This window comes from Anabrus simplex, chromosome 2, assembly GCF_040414725.1.
Source record: "Anabrus simplex isolate iqAnaSimp1 chromosome 2, ASM4041472v1, whole genome shotgun sequence".
In the NCBI taxonomy this organism is placed as follows: Eukaryota; Metazoa; Arthropoda; class Insecta; order Orthoptera; family Tettigoniidae; genus Anabrus; species Anabrus simplex.
The window spans coordinates 310,246,848-310,272,209 of record NC_090266.1 but is presented as its reverse complement, the minus strand read 5'-3'; the positions used below and the strand labels follow the sequence as shown (position 1 = coordinate 310,272,209).

General features: G+C 39.0%; 1 protein-coding gene across 2 annotated transcripts in view; it reads left to right on the top strand.

Moving 5' to 3' along the window:
• LOC136864080 (pyruvate dehydrogenase E1 component subunit beta, mitochondrial) overlaps positions 1-25,362 on the top strand; it is a 198,664-nt gene that overhangs the window by 159,546 nt on the left and 13,756 nt on the right. For both annotated transcript variants that reach the window (XM_067140624.2, XM_067140623.2), the window contains one exon: positions 18,223-18,456. In XM_067140624.2, the coding sequence (XP_066996725.1) occupies positions 18,223-18,456 (234 nt within the window). The remainder of the gene's footprint in view (positions 1-18,222; positions 18,457-25,362) is intronic.

The following is a 25,362-nucleotide window of genomic DNA, read 5'->3' as shown; positions in this document are numbered from 1 at the left end:
TGGGACAAAGGAACGAAAGAGGAAGTCGGCTGGTTGAATTCTGCACTGACCATAATTTAGTCCTCGCCAATACTTGGTTCAAACACCACAAACGACGGCTGTATACGTGGACGAGACCTGGAGACACTGGAAGGTATCAAATAGACTTCATTATGATTAGGCAGAGATTCAGAAACCAGGTGTTGGATTGCAAAACTTTCCCAAGAGCAGACGTGGACTCTGACCACAACTTGTTGGTCATGAAATGCCATCTGAAGTTGAAGAAATTGAAGAAAGGAAAGAATGCAAAAAGATGGGATCTAGACAAGTTGAAAGAAAAGAGTGTGATGGATCGTTTCAAGGAACATGTTGCACAAGGACTAAATGAAAAGGCCGAAAGAAACACAGTAGAGGAAGAGTGGAGAGTCATGAAAAATGAAGTCAGTAGGGCTGCTGAAGAAATGTTAGGAAGGAAGAAAAGATCAACTAAGAATCAGTGGATAACTCAGGAGATACTAGACCTGATTGATGAACGACGAAAATACAAGAATGCTAGAAATGAAGAGGGCAGAAAAGAATACAGGCGATTAAAGAATCAAGTGGATAGAAAGTGCAAGGTAGCTAAGGAAGAATGGCTGAAGGAGAAGTGCAAGGATGTCGAAGGCTGTATGGTCCTGGGAAAGGTAGATGCTGCATACAGGAAAATCAAGGAAACCTTTGGAGAAAGGAAATCTAGGTGCATGAATATTAAGAGCTCAGATGGAAAGCCACTTCTAGGGAAAGAAGACAAAGCAGAAAGATGGCAGGAGCATATCCAACAGTTGTATCAAGGTAACGATGTAGATAATTTGGTTCTGGAACATGAAGAGGCTGTTGATGCTGATGAAATGGGAGACCCAATTTTGAGGTCAGAATTTGACAGAGCTGTGAGTGACCTAAATAGGAACAAGGCACCTGGAATTGATAATATTCCCTCTGAATTACTGGATGCCTTAGGAGAAACCAGCATGGTAAGGTTATTTCATTTAGTGTGCAAGATGTATGAGACAGGAGAAGTCCCATCCGATTTTCGGCAGAATGTTGTTATACCTATTCCCAAGAAAGCCGGTGCTGACAGGTGTGAAAACTACCGCACTATTAGTTTAGTATCTCATGCCTGCAAAATTTTAACACGTATTATTTACAGAAGAATGGAAAAACAAGTTGAAGCTGAGTTGGGGGAAGATCAATTTGGCTTCAGAAGAAATGTAGGAACACGTGAAGCAATCCTGACTTTACGTCTGATCTTAGAGGATCGAATCAAGAAGGACAAGCCCACGTACATGGCATTCGTAGATCTAGAAAAGGCATTCGATAATGTTGATTGGACCAGGCTGTTTATGATTCTGAAGATGATAGGGATCAGATACCGAGAACGAAGAATTATCTACAACCTGTATAAAAATCAGTCTGCAGTGATAAGAATCGAGGGCTTTGAAAAAGAAGCAGCAATCCAGAAAGGAGTGAGGCAAGGCTGCAGTTTGTCCCCTCTCCTTTTCAATGTTTACATAGAACAGGCAGTAAAGGAAATCAAAGAGAAATTTGGAAAGGGAATCACAGTCCAAGGAGAGGAAATCAAAACCTTGAGATTTGCCGATGATATTGTTATTTTATCTGAGACTGCAGAAGATCTCGAGAAGTTGCTGAATGATATGGATGAAGTCTTAGGTAAGGAGTACAAGATGAAAATAAATAAGTCCAAAACAAAAGTAATGGAGTGCAGTCGAACGAAGGCAGGTGATGTAGGAAATATTAGATTAGGAAATGAAGTCTTAAAGGAAGTAGATGAATATTGTTACTTGGGTAGTAAAATAACCAACGATGGCAGAAGTAAGGAGGACATAAAATGCAGACTAGCACAAGCAAGGAAGAGCTTTCTTAAGAAAAGAAATTTGCTCACTTCAAACATTGATATCGGAATTAGAAAGATGTTTTTGAAGACTTTTGTGTGGAGCGTGGCATTGTATGGAAGTGAAACATGGACGATAACTAGCTCAGAAAGAAAGAGAATAGAAGCTTTTGAAATGTGGTGTTATAGAAGAATGCTGAAGGTGAGATGGATAGATCGAATCACGAATGAAGAGATACTGAATCGAATTGGTGAGAGGAGAGCGATTTGGCTAAATTTGACGAGAAGAAGAGATAGAATGATAGGACACATCTTAAGACACCCAGGACTTGTTCGGTTGGTTTTTGAAGGAAGTGTAGGTGGCAAGAACGGTAGGGGTAGACCAAGGTATGAATATGACAAACAGATTAGAGCAGATGTAGGATGCAATAGTTACGTAGAAATGAAAAGGTTAGCACAGGATAGGGTGGCATGGAGAGCTGCATCAAACCAGTCTATGGACTGATGACTCAAACAACAACAACATTGTGACAATAAGACACATTAATTTCGATACTGCACCGCATATTCACGATAAAGAATGATTTTTAAGCACTACGTTTTTCAGTGCAACAAACGCATAAGTCTCATATTTCCTGTTTTTTTTTTTTTTGTCTTATGGGCATTGTAATAGTTACTTTCCGAAACTTGTACATAAGCAGTAAACATTTATGAATCAAACTGTCATTGTAGTCCCACAAGCACTATAATATGTTGTTATACTGTACTATTATTACACTATTGAAGAATATAAAAATGATCAGAGAAAAATGTACTCACCGAATATCTACTTTCTTCTCTTGTTCTGGATATGAAACTGCCGAGTCACTAATTTCACTCAGAGATTTTCACTATATATCATCACACGCAGTGGCGGTGACAATTGGGGGGGGGGGGGTTTAGCGGTTAGGGGTAGTGCTCCTCCACATTTTGGGGAAAAATAACATTTTTATTGCATTTTAGCCGTATAAAAAAGAAATTAAATTCGCAGTTCAAATTAGGTCCTACCATTTTGTTTCTAATTTCTTTATCCCCCAGTCGCCGTCACTGTCTACACGCACGCACGCACGCACGCACACACACACACACACACACACACACACACACACGAGTTTACACAATTAGGGACACTATTCACAATGCACGTTCAATGGACGCCTCTCAGTTCACATTTTAGCGGTGTGGTACACTCCGAAACAAGGAGCCGGGCACAGTGCTACATTGCAGATTTTGCAGCAGTGCTGTCTCTCCTTTCTTTTATTATTTGCATTGCAAACAACACATCTCTTGCTTGCAGTGGGTTTCGTCTTTGAGGGGGCATTGAAATCCGGGAAGTGCCTTCCCGAGAATCGATCCGAAGGATCATTTGAGAGTGACACTACTGATCTGACTGGCTGGGCTTCAGCAGGGGTTGATTTATCATACTTGTCAAAAAGCTTCTGGATAACGTGCATACGAAATTGTAAGTGAGTGAATTTTCCTCCATGTTATTGATAAATAACGGAGGAATTGAACATTGTTATGTCCAACAAGTGCCTGAAAATCTTTTGGTAGAATTTCTTGATTCGCTTTCGGGCTGTACTGTACGGGACCATACATTGATCAGATAAATCGACCCCACCCATTGAGTCATTGTAATCTATACACATGACAGGCTTTTCTACTGTGTCCCCTTTCCTGTTTTTCACAGTGCACATTTTGGCATCATGTATGCTACTTAGCATACACACATCCCTCTTGTCTCTCCACTTGAGAGCAATGAGTTTGTTACGATAAGCAAACTCAACTTCCCCCTTTTTTAGTTTCTTCCCCATAACATCTTTTGGGAGATTTTTTCTGTTTGGTCTTACGGTGCCTACAGCATCTGTCTGAAAGTGATTGAGCGTCCATTACAATTAAATACAGTTTTCCTTTAAAAGGTCCTAAAAAATCTACGTGAATTCTTTGCCATATATTGGGTGGAATTTCCCATACAGAAGTGTACTTCCATTAGGACTTTCTCGCTGGGCAAGACACACTGAGCAACTGCTGGCTACTGCCCCGATGTCCTTATCAATTGAAGTCCACCATAAGTACGATCTAGCTAATGATTTCATTTTAATTACCCCAAGGTGTCCACTGTGTAATTCATTCAACAAGGACTTTCTCAAGAACCCTGGAATTACGATCCTGTAGCCCCACATCAAAACTCCTTGTTCTACAGTTAGCTCAGCTTGCCTTTTAACAGAGTTGCTTGAAGTTGGATCTGGCGTAGTAGGCCATCCGTACAACACATAACCTAGGATTTTGTTTAACTCTTGGTCTTTTAGGGTCTCAATACGTGTATCATTAAAGTTTACGGAAACATCAGATTCCATTTTTCATTGTAAACAACTACCTACATACTCTAAACTAACATCAGTGTCCTCAAAATGATTGGCTGATAAAGGTAACCTAGATAAGCCACCTGCATTGCCATGGCATTGAGATTTAACATGCTGAATGTCATAGTCATAACCTGAGAGAAACAACGCGTACCCTTACAATCTACCTGCTGCAAAGGCTGGTAAACCCTTTTTTGGACCGAAAATGGTTAGAAGCAGCCTGTGATCTGTACAGAGTAAAATGTCTTCCCCATAGATACTGATTGAACTTCTTTACACCATACGCAATGCTCAAGGCTTCTTTATCAATTTGAGAGTAGTTTTTTTCAGCTGAGTTTAAGACTCTACTTGCAAAAGAAATTGGTCTCTCGGTACCATCTTTTTCTATCATACTTAAAACACTCACATTGCCATAAGGTGACGCGTCACATGACAACTTGATTGGTAAGTCAGGGTTGTAATGTGCTAGTACCTTAGCCGAAACTAAGTTTTCTTTGACTAATTCAAAAGATTTTTGACAAGCTAAATTCGAGTGAAAATCTACATTTTTCTAAGGAGCTGGTTGTGGGTAGATTTGTCAATTAGTGGAATTAGGACTAGAATTGTCTCCGTGTATTCACCATGTGAGGGTGCAGGTGAGGATGAAGTTGACAAGTTTTATGAAGCATTGAGTGACATCATGGTCAGGGTCAACAGCAAGGATAGAATTGTGCTAATGGGCGATTTCAATGCGAGAGTTGGGAATAGAACTGAAGGATGCGAAAGGGTGATTGGTAAATGTGGGGAAGATATGGAAACTAATGGGAATGGGAAGCGTTTGCTGGACTTCTGTGCTAGTATGGGTTTAGCAGTTACAAATACATTCCTCAAGCATAAGGCTATTCACAGCTACACATGGGAGGCTAGAGATACCAGATCCATAATAGAATGTTAACCGACTTCGAATTCAGGAAATCTGTTAGGAACGTACGAGTTTTCCGGGGATTTTTCGATGATACAGACCACTATCCGATCTGTAGAGAACCAAGTATATCGAGGCCTAGGGTAGAGAAAGTGAAATCTGTATGCAAACAAATAAGGGTAGAAAATTTCCAGGACGAGGAAATTCGACAGAAGTACATGGATATGATTAGTGAGAAATTTTGAACAGGTTCTGGATATAGAAAGTGAATGGGTGGCATACAGGGATGCTGTAGTAGAAACAGCAAGGGAATGCCTAGGAACAACTGTGTGTAAAGATGGGAAACGGCGAACATCTTGGTGGAATGATGAAGTGAGAGCAGCTTGTAAACGTAAAAAGAAGGCTTATCAGAAATGGCTCCAAACAAGGGCCGAGGCAGACAGGGATTTGTACGTAGATGAAAGAAATGGAGCGAAACAAATAGTTATTGAATCCAAAAAGAAGTTGTGGGAAGATTTTGGTAATAACCTGGAAAGTCTAGGTTAAGCAGTAGGGGAAACCTTTCTGGACAGTAATAAAGAATTTTAGGAAGGGAGGGAAAAAGGAAATGAACAGTGTTTTGAGTAATTCAGGTGAACTCATAATAGACCCCAGGGAATCACTGGAGAGGTGGAGGGAATATTTTGAACATCTTCTCAACGTAAAAGGAAATCATCCTGGTGGTGTTGCGAACAGCCAAGCTGATGGGGAGGAGGAAAATGATGTTGGTGAAATTACACTTGAGGAAGTGGAAAGGATGGTAAATAAACTCCATTGTCATAAAGCAGCAGGAATAGATGAAATTAGACCTGAAATGGTGAAGTATAGTGGGAAGGCAGGGATGAAATGGCTTCATAGAGTAGTAAAATTAGCATGGAGTGTTGGTAAGGTACCTTGAGATTGGACAAAAGCAGTAATTGCACCTATCTATAAGCAAGGGAACAGGAAGGATTGCAACAACTATCAAGGTATCTCAATGATTAGTATACCAGGCAAAGTATTCACTGGCATCTTGGAAGGGAGGGTGCAGTCAGTTGTTGAGAGGAAGTTGGATGAAAACCAGTGTGGTTTCAGACTACAGAGGGGCTGTCAGGATCGGACGGACGGACGGATCTTGCATATCAGACACACCAACAACAATAAATATATCATCACTGCACAGCTACAAATGGGAAGGGAGCCACTACTTTGAACCCAATGTCACTCAAATTTTATGGACGTCACAGGACAACATGATTTGACTTTAACATAAGGCAACACACACAGCAGAGCTGAACATATTTAGCCTAATTTTAACCATACGTCTGGCACCTTTTTAAAATTGGAAAGTGTTTTACTCTATGTACATACATGAAGACAAAATGTTTTACTCATACAATTTTACAAGCAAACCATATCATTTAAACTCCAGGAACAGCAGCTGAGTGTACAACTGTATAAACAAGACTTGAACACGGGAGTCAGCCAACAAGCAAGACACGAATGTTCATGTGCATGAAGTGCTCCCATATATTGTATTCATCTTGTACATATATATATGTTAGTTTTAAGTGAGATATGTTTTATCAACTAATTTTAAGATCTTAAACATACTATTTTAGACATACAATGCATTGTTGTACATAGTGACATATATGCCAGTTCACGTTATGACATGCCCCATTTGGATGTGACCTAATGTTTATTATAGTATGGCATTCCTTTGACAATACTATCTTAATCATAGTTTCATCACATAGATATGTATGCATGGTTCAGCTGAGGATGACCTTATGTAAAGGATCGAATCCGGTCCTGTAGCATAATAAGTGCAATAAACAAGTATTGATAGGTGGAAATCCTTTCCTATTTCTAATTGTGTAGTTCATCAATACGGAAATGAAGATTATAGATTACGGTAGTGAGAGCAGGCCGAAGAAATTGAAAGTAGAAATCTTGAAGTAATAAATACATAGGGGAGCACATTATATTCTCCCAGCAGCCAGAGGGAAATCCAAAGGATGGGAGGCTGGTGCGACAGAGGTCCATCAATGTCCCGGAGAGGCGCCTTCTCAGGAACACGCAGAGCGTCGTAGATAACAAGGGAACAAGAAAAGCAGGCATAAGTAGCGGAAAAAAGAAAAAAGAGAAAAGGAAGGGGGGAAGGGAAAAAAGGGAAAATAGTGGTAGGAAAAAAAGAAACAATCCGGATTGTATACAACATATAAGAAAGAAAAAAAAGGAGGAGTAGTGCTATGAATACAATATAAAATATTGTAATTACAGAATATAAGAGGCCTTTGAAATATGAGTTTAAGAATTAACATTTTCCCAAAATATAAATATAAGGGACCATTAACAATTAAAGTTACCAATAATGGTTTCCCATGATTAAGAAGAAAACACAAGTCCCCTAAGGGGAGAAATTTTAATGGGAGAGTCAGACAAAAGGGGTGAAGTGAGTGGAGGGAGCATGACTGGGTGAGCAAAAACAGGGAAAACAAAGATCATTAACCAGGGGAAAAAAAAAATTGTACTCACATGTTGACAAATGCAAGAAGAGAACAAAAAAATACCCACACAAAAGGCAGACTGAAAAAAAAATCCAATCTCTGAGCCCGGCCGAAGGTTTAAGCAGAAAACTTTTTCAACTCGGAAAAGTGAGCCTTCCTAAGATCATTAGGGTTGTCAAGAGATTGCAATTGGGCAGTGATGGGAGAGGGAAATGAAAGAATGCGAAAAGGGCCAAGCCAACGAGGAGAAAGCTTGGCAGAAAGGTGTTGAGAAGCGGAACTAACAGGGTGGGTTTTGAGCAAAACTAAGTTAAAGGGTTTGAAAGTGGGGGAAGACCAGTAATAGGGAAAATTTGGTTGGACAATAAATTAATAAGTATCTGTGAAGAAATATTGTGTAAAGGACGAACATTGAGGAATTTAGAAAAACCATCAAGCAACGTAAAAATGTAAGAATTAGACTTCGAAGGTTTTGCGAGGGGCCAATAATATCAATGTAAAATTTTTCAGCAGCATAGGTGACAGGAGAAGCAGCATAATTACTAAAGGTTGACGAGGGGTAACCCGTGGGGTAGGTTTGAAAATAAGAAGCTGATTGTGTAAACGAAAAGGGCCAGAATAATCAGGAGACGAAAGATCATGAACAATTTGCTGGCAATACGGATCAAGTTTTTGGTGATCCAAACAGGATTGAAAGGAAAGAGGAAAATTAGTCAGGGAAGAAATAGAAGTAACAGAATTAATTGGGAATTGATTAAGTTCAGAAACATGGGATAGATTTCGTCAAAACGACGAGATAAAGTGTCAGCAATGAATTATGATACCCAGATACAAACTTACAGGAGAATTTGAAGCGGGATAGACTAAGCAACTGACGGCCGGTACGACCGATTTTGGGGGCGTTATTCAATAACCAGGAAAGAGCTTGATTGCCAGTGCTTACTAAAAATTCACGGTGATCAAGATATTCAGCAAAATGTTCAATGGGAAGAATGAGGGCCAGAGCTTCTCTTTCATACACCAAATATTTACGTTCAGCCGAAGAGAGAATACGGCTGAAATAGGCAACAGGTAATGTCTGACCATTTTTAGTCTGTTATAAAACAGCGTCAAGGTACATAGCTGCAGGAAGGAATTTTAAGATTTGAAGTTCTCTGTCATCATGCTGCATGCAACTATCAAAGCTATAATTGAAATGTGTGAAACTCTTGTTCATGTCCTACGATACTACATGAAAGTGTTTTAAATATATTTTCCAGATACCTTCCTACTTACCTAAGTACTGTATATCAGTCTGCTATTGCACACCTCTTCACTACCTATATGTACCTATATGCAAGTAGCTAGTATAGCAGTAGAAGTAGGGAAACACATATTGAATAATTTAAAACAAAATATAATAGTAAATAGGTATTGATAAAACAGAAAAGGAAAAAGAAATAAGGCAGTCAAAATCAATCAAAATTTAAAATCCTCACTCTAGCGAAGTTGTTGAAAAAAGTCACCACTTATAAATACTGATGTTGTTTGTTGTTGGTTAGTGGGTTATCACTGTGAGTAGGAGAAGAATAATTAAATGTGGAGAAGGATGAAGTGCTGCTACTACTTATTCCCAATTGTGTGGTAATTTGAGGGCTTAGACATTAATATACTTCATTTATTTTTACTGAGTTGCGATGGTCAGTGCCCAAACTTGCTTCGAAAAGCACATTTGCTTTCTCAGCAAACTGTCTCTGCTTGGCATCCAAAGTGAGCAGTTTTTCTCCCCAAGTTTTGCAATAGTCGGTATGTTGCTGCCAGGGTTCACCGAGTCTACCGCTTCAAAGTCTTCAGACATCGTCTCAAGGTCACTCATATAATCCATAATACTCTGCACAAAATCACTTCTGTTCCCTACAAAAGCGTGGCAACAAATGAGTATTGACAATAATATTAACATCTTCCCCTAGACGATCAATAATATTGAAATATTCCCTCTACTTTTAAATATTGACGCCCCGAGATCAGAAAATCTGGATTTCCTCAATATCGCTTCAATATCTACCGTCAATACTCTTTATTTTACACCTTAAATGATCAATATTATTGTCAATATAATACTGTATTGTCAATATTATTGATCGTGTAAGGATCGCTTAAGGCTCATATGTAAAGATAATAGGCAACTTGATGTCTTTGGAGTGTACAGACCGGGAAAGGGTAGCGCAGGTGCTGATTCAGAATTATGTGGGAAATGATAAGGAAAGGAACGGGATTGTAGCGGGTGATCTCAATTTACCAAATGTCAATTGGGAAGGTTATGCGAATGATAGGAAGCATGACCAACAAATGGCAAATAAGTTAATATGGGAAGGGCATCTGATTCGGAAAGTATGGCAGCAACTAGAGGGAAGAATATTCTGGATGTGGTGCTCGTAAAACCAGATTAGCTCTATAGAGAAACTGAAGTAATACATGGCATTAGTGATCACGAAGCTGTTTGTGTGGTAGTTAAAAATAAATGTGAAAGAAGGGAAGATATTAAAATTAGGACTATTAGGCTGTACCATACGACTGATAAAACAGGCATGAGGGAGTTTTGAAAAAGTAACTATGATCGGTGGAAAAACGGTAAATAAAAATGTGAACAGTCTCTGGTATGGGTTTAAAGCAATTGTTGAGGAATGTGAAAATAGGTTTGTACCTTTAAAGGTGGTAAGGAATGGTAAAGATCCACAGTATTATAACAGAGAAGTAAAGAGACTAAGGAGGTGCAGGTTGGAAAGAAATAGAGTTAGAAATGGCTGTGGAAGTAAGGAGAAATTGAAGGAACTTCCTAGGAAATTGAATGTAGCAAAGTCAGCTAAGGATAGCATAATTAGCAGCCATACAAATTTTAGTGAAAAATGGAAGGGTATGTATAGGTACTTTAAGGCCGAAACAGGTTCCAAGATGGATATTCCAGGAATCATTAATGAACAAGGGGAGTGTAGTCAGCAGTATGTAAAGATTGTTGGTTACAAGGATAATGCCCAGATGGAGGAGGTGACCAATACTGATGAAGCATTCATATTTACCTATGACATTTACAGTAAGATACAAAAGTCGAAAACTAGAAAAGCAGCTGGAATTGATAAGGTTTCGTGGGATACACTAAAGACAATGGGTTGGGATATAGAACCATATCTGAGGTGTTTATTTGATTATTGTTTGCATGAAGGAGCTATACCACGAATCTCTATCTGACCCTGTAATAATTAAGAGGGAAATTCCTCAAGGCAGTATTATTGGATCTTTATGTTTTCCTATATATATCAGTGATATGTGTAAAGAAGTGGAATGAGGGATAAGGCTTTTTGCAGATGATCTTATTCTGTACAGAGTAATAAATAAGTTACAGGATTGTGAGCAACTGCAAAATGACCTTGATAATGTTGCAAGATGGAAAGTAGGCAATGGTATGATGATAAGCGGGGTTAAAAGTCAGGCTGTGAGTTTCACAAATAGGAAAAATCCTCTCAGTTTTTAATGACTGTGTTGGTGGGGTGAAAGTTCCCTTTGGGGATCATTGTAAATACCTAGGTCTTAATATAAGGAAAGATCTTCATTGGAGTAATCACACAAATATGATTGTAAATAAACGGTACAGATCTCTGTACATGGTTGAGGGTATTTAGGGGTTATAGTAAGGAGGTAAAGGAGAGGGCATATATGTCTGTGGTAAGATCCCAACTAGAGTATGGTTCAAGTGTATGGGACCTTCACCAGGATTACTTGATTCAAGAACTGGAAAAAATCCAGTGAAAAGCAGCTTGATTTGTTCTGGGTGATTTCTGATAAAAGGGTAGCATCACAAAAATGTTGCAAAGTTTGGGCTTGGGAGAAAGGAGATGAGCTGCTTGATTAAGTGGTATGTTACGAGCTGTCAGTGGAGAGATGGTGTGGGAGTGGTATGTTCCGAGCTGTCAGTGAAGAGATGACATGGGAGGACATCAGTAGACAAATAAGTTTGAGTAGTGTCTTTAAAAAGTAGGAAAGATCATAATATGAAGATAAAGTTGGAATTCAAGACAAATTGGGGCAAATATGCATTTATAGGAAGGGGTGTTAGGGATTGGAATAACTTACCAAGGGAGATGTTCAATAAATTTCTGATATCTTTGCAATCATTTAAGAAAAGTCTAGGAAAACGACAGATAGGGAATCTGACACCTGAGCGACTGCCCTAAATGCAGATCAGTAGTGATTGATTGATTGATTGATTGATTGATTGATTGATTGATTGATTGATTGATTGACTATCGTACTGTGCTTCCTGAGAGCCATATCCGTTGAAGTCATCGGTATTACTAATTGAACAAGGGAAAACACACTTTAAATCTAAAGCAGTTATGCAGATTAATTGCCAATGAGTAACAGTACAAAGAATGCATAGAAAACACAGGATTTAAGAATAAGCAAGGTGTAGCACACTGTTATGAAACATTGCAAAAATAATGAAAAAAACCTTGTTCCAAGTAATTTGCATGGTATTGTATATCCTAAGAATTTTCTCAAAGTAATATATTATAGACATGATATAGGCTTTTTGGGCTTATGCCGTGCCAAGAAAATAAGGTGAAGTTCTTTAAATTTCGCAGAGAACTTCGCTCTGCGTCTTCAGAAGAAAATCTTGACTGTTCACAGGAAGACTTCCTCGAAGAATTAATGTTTGAATTTAGGTGTTAGTAATAGAAGGCTTGTGTCCAGGCTTGTGTCAGTGTCATGCTTTCATAGTGTGTGTACACCTGTAATGTGACCCCCTCTCAGACTGATTCTGATGGTGCCGTTAACTTCCGCTTTGAATGCTAGCGCTGTACTGTTCACGTTGAGTCATCTGGTGACAAATGAACGTACCACTTCCACTTCTATTATTAACGTGTAAATTCAAACTTTAATTTCTTTCTCGTGAACTGTCGAGATTTTCTTCTGAAGACACAGAGCAAAGTTCTCTGCGAAACGTAAAGAATTTCACCTTATTTTCTTGACACGGCATGAGCCCAAAAAGCCTATATCATGTTTATAAGTACGGGCCATGGAAGCATCAAGGGTAACATTATAAACTTCTGTAGTGATATATTCTTTTGTGGATCTATTGCTCGTACCCTGTTACGTATAGAGGTGAATATCCTTATGCTTGAAGAATGAATTTGCAATTCCTAAACCCATACCAGCACAGTAGTCCAGTAAGTGCTTCCCATTCACATGTCGTTCCATATTTTCCCCACATCTACCCACCTTCTCACATCCTTCAGTTCTATTCCTAATTCTCGCATTGAAATCGCCTTTTAGCACTATGCTGTCCTAGCTGTTGACAGTGACTACAATGTTGCTCAGAACACCATAAAACTTGTCTACTTTATCCTCATCTGCTCCCTCACTCGGTGATTTCACGGAGACAATTCTCATCCTAATTCCTTCCACCACCAAACCTGTTAATATAATTTGCTCATTTATGTGCCTAGCAGAAACCATGTTACGTACTGTAGTGTTCCTGACGGACACTCCTACGTGACACTGTCCTTCCCTTCCTAACACCTGTTAAGAACGCTTTATAATTTCCTTCTCTCTTTATCTGCCCTTACCCGACTGTTATTAACTACTAACACATCCAGACGCATAGTCTTCACCGACTTGGTCAGTTCTACTTACATTCTTTCTTTCTTTCTTTCTTCCATAAGCCCCATTAATATTGATTGCACAGCATTGAATTCCATTATGTTTGAAAAGTTGTTTCAAAGGGACCCTTGGTCTGTCAAATGGAAGTGGAACTCTATCACTCATAGTGGTCTGGGGCATGCTTAATATATTCTGACTTTGGGAATTTGTGTGAAATAGGATGCTACCTTACTTACACATAGTCTCAGTGAGAATCTTGCCTGTAACTGGATTGGGACAATGAGTGGATTGTACAGTCCTAGCCCCCTGAGCACAAGGACTACTACGATCCAGAATGTGTCCGGGATACCCACTCCTATTCCATAGCAGCTGGTATCCTGACTTTCAGGAGCACTTACTGTGTTTCGTCACTCAGTCATTACCCATGGTTCACGAAGTAGAACATGACTAGATAACACACAATGTGAACCGCTGTTGTTTTGAAGAAAACTTTTTTTCTTTTTTGCTGAGTAATTTTCAACAATCTGCAGTCAGCAATATACCTTCAGGCCCTCAGAAATGTTGCCATTGAGGAATGGATCAAGTTGCCTCAAAAAATGCTCATTGATCTGATTTTACACTTTGCCAGAATTTATGGAGGTCGTACTTGTTATTGAATCCTGTCGTTGGATCAGAAAGTGCCTTTTCGCTAATCTGATTGAAGGAACTCTTGTTTTGAAGTTGTAATTCAATTAGTGACATTTTTCTATTCATGAAGTATTATGGAGAAGTGTGTTTTATTGTCACCTGTACTTTTAATGTTAAAAGTAAACGCTGCTTTATAAATCATTTCTTGACAGTTAAGCCACAGTGTACTTAAGATGTAATGTTTTTTAATATTTGCAGCAATATGCAAATCCTATATATGTTGAGTCCAGTGAGTTATTGTGACTGATATTTAGTCATATGGGAGAATTTTGGTACAATTTTTAACCAGGTGTGTAAAATGTTGTTTCTTTTGTTGTCAGACATACCACTTTTATCAGTCTATATGTTTCTTCTTCTTCTTCTTCTTCTTCTTCTTCTTTTATGACCACATAGGATCACTTTAGTCAGTCCGTCGTTCAGGTCTCTTTGAAGGGATTGTTCGGGCTTTGCGGTCCTCCCAGTACTTCTTCAGACGCTCCGATCTTCGTGCCCTTTCCTCAGTTGAAAATGTGCGTGTTGTTGGTTTGTTTTGTGTAAGGGTAAAGCGGAGGTTTGTATTCTTGAGTTTTGTATTCAATTTTATCTTATTTTTGGTGTCTTCTGTTGTAAGGCCTATTTCCTTCAGATCCTCTCTTACTTCTCTGATCCATTTACATCCTGTTGTGGTATTTTTTGAGACGAGATTGTGTTGTACTAGTTGTTTCAAAAGTCTCGAGTCCTGCATCCTCATGATATGTCCAAAGAATCCCAGTCTCCTCTTACGCATAGTATCTGTAATGGGTTCTAGCTCTTTGTACACGACTTTGTTAGGTATTAACCGCCACTGTCCATCTTTCTGATATTTTTTGTTGATACAGGTTCTTCCAATCCTCCTTTCAATTTTCTGAAGTCTGTCAGTCTTTGATTGTTTATTCAGGTAAAAGAGTGTTTCTGCTGCATATGTAGCTTCCGGTTTTATAACTGTGTTGTAGTGTTTTATTTTTGTATTTATTGATAGACATTTCTTTTTGTAGATATCCCATGTTAATTTTTGTGCTTTAGCTAATCTATTTGTTCTTACTTGGATTGAGATTTTTTCATTTAAGTTATGTGTTATTACTTCTCCAAGATATTTAAACTGAGTTACTATTTTGATTTTATTACCATTTATGGTGACTTCTTTTAGCTGTGTTGGTTTTTGGGGCATAATTTCTGTTTTTTCAAATGATATTTTGAGGCCAATTTTATTTGCAATGTTTTGAAGTTCTGATATCTGGGTTTTTGCTTCTTTTATGTCCACTGCTAGTAATGCTAAATCGTCAGCAAAACCCAGGCAATTTGTTTTGATTTTTCGGCCAATCTTTATTTTGGGGGGACATTTTCTAAACCATTCCCTCATTACCATTTCTAGAGCACAGTTAAATAACAGTGGTGAGAGACCATCTCCCTGCCGTAGTCCAGTTTTAATTTCAAATGTCTCTGATGTTTCACCCCTAAACTTCACTTTTGACTTGGTATTGGTGAGAGTCAATTTTATCATGTTTATTAATTTGGGGTGTAGTCCAAGGTGTCTTAAAATTTTAAACAGAGATTCTCTATGGATGCAATCATAAGCTTTCTTGAAATCTACAAATGTTATCACCATATCTCTGTTTCTTCTCCTGTTATAGTCCATTATCAACTTAAGACTCATGATCTGATCAGGACAGCTCCTCCAGGGTCTGAAACCTCCTTGATATTCTCCTAGTTCTTTCTCAAGTTGTAAACTTATCCTATTAAGGATGATTATTGAAAATATTTTGTATGTTATGTCTAGGAGAGAGATTCCCCTGTAGTTATTAGGGTCGGTTTTGTCCCCTTTTTTGTGCAGAGGATGAATGAGGGCTGTTGTCCAGTGTTCTGGTAGTTCTTCTTTAATCCAGATAGAGACAAGTTGTTGATGGAGGGCAACTTTTGCTGAGGTTCCTGCATATTTCCAGATTTCCGCAAAGGTCTGATCTTCTCCTGGCGCTTTGTAGTTTTTTAATTTATTCAGAGCTTGGTAGACTTCCTTTATTGTGGGGGGGATTGATGTTTTCTGGTGATGTTTTTATCGGGGTGTTGGTGTCCAAATGAAGAAGTTCTGTAGGTTCCTCACAATTTAAAAGCTTGTTGAAATGTTTAGCCAGAATTTCTGCATTGTCTTTATTGTTATGGGCCAGCTTACCATCTTCATCCTTCATCAGTAGGGTCGGGGGTTCATATTTTTGGAGCTGCTTTCTGAAGGTTTCGTAGTAGTCCCTTGATTTAGTTTTACTGAACTGTTCTTCAATTAACTGCAGGGTGTCCTTATGATGTTGTCTTTTTATTCTTCTTAAGACTTGGGTAGTTTCTTTTCTCTGTTTTACTAGCTTTTGATAGGATATTTCTGTCTTTTGGGACTGATGTAATAGCCATGCCTGATGTCTTTTCTCCACTGTTTCATCACATTCACTGTTCCACCATTGGTGTTTTTTACGTGGTTTAATTGGAGCTAGGTCTTCTGCAATTTGTTTAAGGTTGTGTACTAAGCCTTCAAGTTTGTCTGTGATTTTTATTTTTTCAGTTGCTTTCTGGTAATTTTTGTTGTTGATTAGCTGGGTAGGATCTATTTTTCTTTTAGTTTTAAGGGCTTGCTTTTGTTGTCTCCTCTGGGGAGTGAGTTTAATTTTAATTTTAACTACGTAGTGATCTGAACCTGTGTCTATTCCTCGGAGGACTTTGACGTTATAGATCTCTTTGTGGTGGTATTTGTCCATGCAGACGTGGTCCAGTTGCCATTCTCCTTTAGTGTAGTCAGGGTGTTTCCATGTTTTGAGTTTTTGAGGTTTCCTCTTAAAACATGTAGATTTTGAGATTAAATTATGGTTTCTACACAGGTCAACTAGTCTCTCTCCATTTTTATTTGTTTTCTTGTGTGCTGGCCATTTTCCGATGATGTCACGGTATTTTCTTTCTCTGCCTAGTTGAGCGTTGAAGTCGCCTATTAATAATTTTATATGGTGTTTGGGGATGTTATCTATGGTCTGGTCCAATAGGTCCCAAAATTCTCCTGTTTCCTCCTGGTCTTTTGAGGAGTTGTTTTTATCATTAGTGGGAGCATGGGCATTTATTATAGTATAGATTTTATTAGATGCCTTTAAGGTGAGCGTTGAGAGTCGTGGAGACTGCGATCTGAATTCTTGAACTGAGTTTATTATTTTAAGGCTGACCAAAAATCCTGTTCCAAATTGTGGGACATTCTTCATCACTCTCTTCCCGGGTATACCTTTATAAAGTCTGTACCCTTGAGATTCCAAGGCATCCTGGTCAGTGTTTCTAATTTCCTGTAATCCCATGATAAGAATTTTGTGTTGGTCCATTATGTCGGTGATCACTTTTAGTTTACCGGTTTGCATGAGTGAGTTTATGTTGTGTGTAGAGAAGTATGTTATCTGCTTTGGTTTGATTCTTGATTTTGTCTCATTCGTGTATGTAGTACTGGGGTATTTCCGTGCCTCCGACTTCACGGTATCTTTCAGGTGGCAGCCCACCGTATCCGAATGCTGCCTTCTCTGAACTCTTGGTTCAGCCGGTGGAGTATTCCTTAAAAGACCTTCCATGGTTGACTGTCAAGGTGTCACCTGTGTGGGACTAGGTCCCGAATTACAACTCTGGATGTGATCCAGTGAGGTGATAATGAGGCCGCTCCTCTGGAGTACAGACGCCTTGTGCAGCCGCCCCTAACCTGGAGAACAGACGCTGCATAATGGATTCCAGTGGCATTTCCTCCACTGTGGGGACCATCACCCCACCCAAAGGGGCTCATTCGCCCGAAGCCGTTGGCCCCCTTAGGGAGTCAGGTTATTTCCCGCCGCCCAACACTCGGCGTTGGCAATTTTACAGCTGGGTGCCAGACCAGCAAACCCTCCTCCTTTCTCATTCCGGACTTGGGACCGGACAATGGCGGAGTTAGTCTATATGTTTATTGTATATGAAACTTTATTTTTTATTAAGACAGTATTATGTTACATTGTTTGGAAAACAGGAAATAGTTACAGAATTTTATGATTTTTTTACCCCATGTTTCCATTAAGGTTGCGTGTTTAATGTGCTTTATCTATTTTCTTAATAGGGATTAATCTTGGGAACTTGGCTGATTTCTCATGATGTGCTATGACAGTATTTGATACTGATGTGATGTGCATTATCATGTTTTAGGTGATCATATAACACTTGTTGCCCACTCAAGGGCAGTTGAACTGTCTTTGGATGCTGCAAAGCTGCTTGCTGGAGAAGGTATTGAGGCTGAGGTTATAAATCTCAGAACATTGCGTCCATTAGATGAGGAGACGATAACAAAGTCTGTCATGAAGACGAATCATCTCATCACAGTGGAACAAGGTTGGCCCCAGTGTGGTATTGGTTCTGAAATTTGTGCCAGAATTATGGAAAGTAAGTAAAAATTTGAACACACATTTTACCCTTATGCATGTTATTTCTGATATACGTAGGCTGATCAACAAAGACTGAGACTGATTTTTTCCCTGTAGCTTCCGTGATAGTTTTGTATCTGTAACATAAATATTTTAGAAGAGCGGGTTTCTGTATATAATGTTCGTAGGCGGCAGCACCCTCGTATCGGTAGTTTGGTAGTAATGCTCTGTTGTGTAGATCTACGTGCATTTCGCATACTGGACAATGGTATGTTACAGCTGTGTGTACACTGTTACAGCAGCATACTACACGTCAGTATCGGCTACACTAAGGAAGCACATTGCAAAGAAACGACCAGAGCTTTCTCGGACTGGGTGGCGACTTCACCATGACAATGCATGACCTCACGTCGCAAATCAAGTCTTGCAGTTTCTGGCTCGATTCAACATTACCTCTGAACCCCATCCACCTTATAGCCCTGATCTTGCACACTGTTTTTTTTTTATTCCCATCACTAAAGGCTTAGGGGTATTCGATTTGAGAACTCTGAAGCAGTGCTCAAGAAAAGTGAGGCGGTTCTCAAGGACCTGACAAAGAATGGTCTGCAGCATGTGTTCAAGGACTGACAGAGATACTATATAAAGTGCATTGAAGTAGGAGGGGACTGCTTTGCAAAAGATCATGTAAACATTGAAATAGAGTAATAAACATCTGTGAAAAAAAAGTCTTGGTCTTTGTTGACCAGCCCTCGTACTTATTTGATATTGCAGTTTTGGTGCATAATACATCCACATGTAATGCGAATTATGAAGGTTTCATTGATTGTTAATTTGTTACTTCTCTTTCTTCATCTCCAGGTTTGACAGTGTCTGAACAGTACTGCCAATATAGAGTGTTACTATCGTAGAATCAACATATTTTTTGACTTGAGTTGATATCAAAAGATCGTATTGAATGTGGTATCTCGACGTCTGTGTATGAGAGAGAAAAAGAGAGCTGGCGTTGGTGTCATCACACCGTTACATCGCATGGCCCTGGCAAGTAAGGACTTGCTAAGTGATGTCAGAGACCTGTCGCAAGCATGCGAACGGTTGAACACAGAGTGCAACTTGCGCGAAGATAGGAGTTCTAACCATGAGCTGCATTGCATGAATTTTTTATATCGCAAGGGGTTTTAAAATGTGAACTGTTTAACCAGCAAAACTTTTTATACTTGAACACTTTAAACAGGAAGTATTTATGTATATTTTAATGCAACTGGTCAAGGGACCGAGAATATCACACATCTTAGGTGGGAAAACTTACTATGCAGGAACTTCTTAACAGAGTTTTACGTAAGTTTATTCCTCACAGAAATATAATTGAAGTTATAAAATATTAAAAAAGTAAACTCATGTCCTCATCCTGAGGTGGTGCAGCTCATTTCAGGCACACCCCCCAATAGAGGTGAGCTGCATGTACCACTTGAATCCGCATACTAGCCCTCGTGCCATTCTTAAATTTCTGGCAGTACCAGGAATCGACCCCGGATCTCGGAGGACGGCTGCTAATAACACTAACCGTTACGCTACGGAGGCGGGCTGTAAAATATTAATATGAGAAAACTTGAAGGTGTTCAGTGCCGAACAGAACGTATAATAAACAAACACAGGCAGGTCGTTGCCACCAGTGAACTAGTTATGTAAACAAATAGACGTAACCTTCCTTCCTTAAGAAATCCTTGACCAACAACACTCATCTTTCCCCTTTCCATAGCCTGCAGCTTAATTACTGCTCTGTTAAGAGAGGCCAAGGAGTTATTCTTGTTCCCTCCATCATTTGCCAGAACCACCTCATATTTGAATGGATTTTATGCAGTCTGTTCATCTTTGGAACCTTCTACCATCCGAAGTAAAGCTGCTTCCTCTTCCTCTTTCGTTCCTGGATGATCTTCGGTCGGCCACCACTGCTTGCACAATGCGTCGATCTTGATGTGTGTCTGTACTACACCTAAGACACGGATGCTTGTGTGTGCAGTAAAGAAAATGTATATGTAAATAGAAACCCATATGTGAAGTATATAACTTGTTTAAATTAGAATACCGGGCGAGTTGTCCGTGCGAATAGGGACGCGCAGCTGTGATCTCACATCCGGGAGATAGTGGGTTCGAAGCCCACTGTCGGTAGCCCTGAAGATGGATTTCCGTGGTTTCACATTTTCACACCAGGCAAATGCTGGGGCTGTACCTTAATTAAGGCCACAGCCGCTTCCTTCCCATTCCTAGGTCTTTCCTGTCCCATCATCGCCATAAGACCTATCTGTGTCGGTATGACGTAAAGCAAATAGAAGAAAAAAAAAAAAAGAATTAAAAATTTAGAATTTCAAGAATGATGTGTGCAAGTAGAGTTTAATGTGGGCAAATGTGTATGCGTGTAGGTGTGGGAGTGGTTTTGAATGGGTATGACCTAAGAGTGTGTATACCAGGATATGAGTGAGGGTATTAATGACAAGGTCTTCTTACTCTTAATATTTATGGCATAAATCAAGCTAATTATTATTCTAAGAATACAGTGTTTGGAGTGTAAATACAGTTTGTAATTTTAAAATTGTCTATAAATATCACCCCTGGAAAAGCAAAGTATCGTAAGCGACAGAATATGAATTTTACAGGAGATGATAAAAATGATTAGCGAGTCGAATACTTAGAATTTAGGCAGTTTCAGTTTTTCTTCTACTCTAGAAATGAATATTTCACCTTATTGTTGTATTAGGTTATGTATTTGTTCAATTGTAGTGAAAAGGAACTTATTTTAAAGTTATGATTGTTGATCGTTACAGAGTGCATTGTTTAACAAAGTGGTCTTCTTACGATAGCTTTTGTAGTGCTTACTATATTTTGGAGGGATTGGTTTGATGGAATGTAAGGCATGAGAATAATAAGAGATTTTCTTAAAAGATTGTATTAAGAAATGTAGATAAAAAACAATAGGAAAATTGACTTACTACACTACAATAAGGGAAAGTGGAAATTGCACTGAATGCAGTACAATATTTAGAAAGGAACATTTTTATCAGTACTCCTCATCTGTTTATGGTAATAGATCAATGTGTTTGGAGTCGTAAGTAACGTTTAGATACTTGTGTTGTGTCGCCTGCTAATCTCCTTGTTGGATATCACCCATCAGTCGTTGGAAGTACTTGGATTCCACAGCAACTCGCTCACAAATTTATTCACAAGATAACTACTGTCATGTCATGGCATATGGCCTCCAGAGAGGCCTGGTGTAGGTTTTTCGCCATATAGGCGACCTCGATTAAAACCCTTCTATTATTTCTAATCATCTTCCAGTTAAAACCTAACTCTTTTACGATACTTCACAAACTGATACAGCCTCCTTGGAAACCAATCCTCTCTCCTGACACAGGTCACAATTTAGATATTGGAGTGTTTTCTGAAGAATGTAAAATTCATATATTGTGCGTTGAAGGTTTTTGGCAATGGAGGGATGGGAAAGGGCTAGGATTGGGAAGGTAGCAGCTGTGGCCTTAATTAATGCCAAGGCAGTATTATTGGACCTGCATGTTTTTATATATATATAAATGATTTGAATAAAGAAGTGGAATCGGAGATAAGGCTTTTTGCGGATAATGTTATTCTGTATAGAGTAATAAATAAGTTACAAGATTGTGAGAAACTGCAAAATGACCTTGATAATGTTGTGAGATGGACAGTAAGCAATGGTTATGATGATAAACGGGGTTAAAAGTTAGGTTGTGAGTTTTACAAAAGGGAAAATTCCTCTCAGTTTTAATTACTGCGTTCAAGGGGTGAAAGTTCCTTTTGGGGATCATTGTAAGTACCTAGATGTTAATATAAGGAAAGATCTTCATTTGGGTAATCACATAAATATGATAGTAAATAAAGGGTACAGATCTCTGCACATGGTTATGAGGGTATTTAGGGGTTGTAGTGAGGATGTAAAGGAGAGGTTATATAAGTTTCTGGTAAAACCCAAACTGGAGTATGTTTCCAGTGTATGGGACCCTCGCCAGGATTGATTCAAAGGCTGGAAAAAATCCAGTGAAAAGCAGCTCGATTTGTTCTGGGTGATTTCCGACAAAAGAATAGCATTACAAAAATGTTACAAAGTTTGGGCTGGGACAACTTGGGAGAAAGGAGACGAGCCGTTTGACTAAACAGTGTTCTGAGCTCTCAGTGGAGAGATGGCGTGAAAGGACGTTAGTAGACGAATAAGTTTGAGTGCGGTCTTTGAAAGTAGGAAAGATCACAATATGAAGATAAAGTTGTAATTCAAGAGGTCAAATTGGGGCAAGGGGAGTTATGGATCAGAATAACTTACCAAGGGAGATGTTCAATAAATTTTCCAATTTCTTTGCAATCATTTAAGAAAAGGCCAGGGAAACCACAGATAGGGAATCTGCCACATGGGTGACTGTCCTAAATTCAGATTAGTAGTGATTGATTGATTGATTGATTGATTGATTGATTGATTGATTGATTGATTGATTGATTGATTGATAAGTTACAGCACCAGCATTTGCCTGGTGTAAAAATGGGAAACCATGGAAAATCATCTTCAGGGTTGCCGACGGTGGGATTCGAACTCACTACCTCCTGAATGTAAGCTCACAGCTTCGTGAGTATAACTGCATTTCCAACTCGCTCGGTTAAAATTCTCTTGACCATCCTCTACAACATGTTTGTTGCATCTGCTATTTTTTGTTGTACTTTCAACAACTCCCTTATATATTGTTCTTGTGTTTTATTCTTGTCCTCAGCTTCATTATTCTTAAAACTACGAACACTGAACAATCTCTCATATTTGTCCTCTTGTTGTCGCAAACTTTAGTTTAGAATTTTCAGCGGCATAATTCACTTTGTGCACGAATGGTAGGAATATGTACTGACAATGAGCCGATTTGTTTAGCTACTGATCGTACTTGCTCAGTCAAGTCTGTCGCAAGAAGCAGCCCCTTCTCTTCTCTTCCCGCTCCTCTTCAACATTCTACTAGTGTACTAGCTGTCAATCAACATGTGATAGGTCTGTCAGCAGGCTTTGCCTTATGTTTCAAGTGCCAAATTGATTTGCTGCAGTTATAAAATGTGTACTACAGCAACGACCGACAGCAGTCGCGAACAATGAAACTTATGCATCTCATGTTCCCTCCATAATGAATACTTGTTGCTTATGATAATCTGTGCACAAATTACAAGATTCTAATTTTGGCGCTTAAGGTTTAATGACTGGTACCTACGATAACCTAGTGTTCTTTATGTTACTGATGGTTACAATATATATTTTTAACGTTGTTTTTAACCTGTAAATTCATTTGACGCTTACGATACTTTGCCAGCATGTACAGTGGAGTCTGGTTGATGAATAAACTTCCTAACCTCAATTTTGACAGAAATGTTGCTTACGATACTTTGACTTTCCAGGGATGATAAATAAATATTCAGTTCACTTTATGTGAACATACATGCAGGGCTTGCCCTTTCTCCATCTACTACTCCTAGATTTTACATGTGCAGTTTTAAGGAAAGTAAATAATAATAATAATAATAATAATAATAATATAAATGTCTACTTTTGAACTGTTAGTTGAACCCTTATGTTTTGAACCAGTGGGTTATTAAAGATCGTTTTCTGGTGACACTCTTCGACCATGAATTACTTGGAGGTTACACTTGCTTAGGTGCAAGAGAACGACTTTCGTCGCCATCTTCAACCAACACCACTTCAACAATACGTGGCGTTGATTTGGACAGAGCTAAAGGTGCAAGTTTAATTTTGTTGTTGTTAAAATGGAAGCCATTTTCTTTACTGTTTCAACTTATAACGCTTTCTTTTTCAGGTAATACTTGCATTAGTTTCAATAGACTGGAAAACTCATCACTTCAAAGTTTAACATTCGTGTCAACCCTTAAGAAACTTGTGTTATAAATGACTGTGATTCTAAACTGGACTGAACAAGTGACAGATACATGCTGTAAAATTCAGAAATTCTTTTTACCTTACATGTGGATAAACTTCATGGCTTGACCCGTATTGACTTGCAATATAGTTTGGTAAAATTTCTTACAAAAAAAGAAATCGCAAAAACTCATCCACTTGTACAGTACAATATCTGACATTCACAATCAGTAAATGTTTCTACCGTAATTGGGTCTTCTTCAGCTGAATAATTTAAACAAAGTTAATAGCTAAAACAAACATCTTAAAATCAAACAAAATTAATAATTTATCACCAACATATAAATACGAAGGGTGTACTACATTGTTTTACACTTTTATTTTCTACCCAAATGAAGTACATTACACATCAGTTGTTACGTCCACCTTCTCAACATAATCTCCTTGTAACTGTATGCACTTTTGCCATCAATGTGTCAGTCTCTCCAGATCATCCTGAAACCATTCTTTTGGAGTGCTGCATAGCCATGCCTTGACAGCTGTGTCCAGTTCTGCAGAATCTGCAAAACGGTGACCATGCAGAGGTTCCTTCATATTCCCGAACAAGTGATAATCACTGGTGCCAAGTCGGGAGAGTATGGTGGGTGTGCCAGCACCGTGAGTCACATTTGATCAACGGCAGCGGTGGTCTCTCAGCTAATGTGGGGCCGGGCATTGTCATGTTGCAGAAGCACACCTCTAACCCATTTTCCTAGCCACTTAGTTTGAATGGCATGACGTAAGTGCTTAAGGGTTGTCACATATGCTGCAGTGTTAATCGTGGCCCCAAATTCCAGCCAGTCAATGAGGATGATGCCCTTTGTGTCCCAGAACATTGTCGCCATTCGCTTGCCAACTGATGGCACTGTTCAACATTTCTTTGGCAGTGTACTGCCCCTATGCTTCCATTGCATCGGTTGTTCGTTTGTGGCTCATGGTAATGGAACCATATCTCATCACCAGTCACAA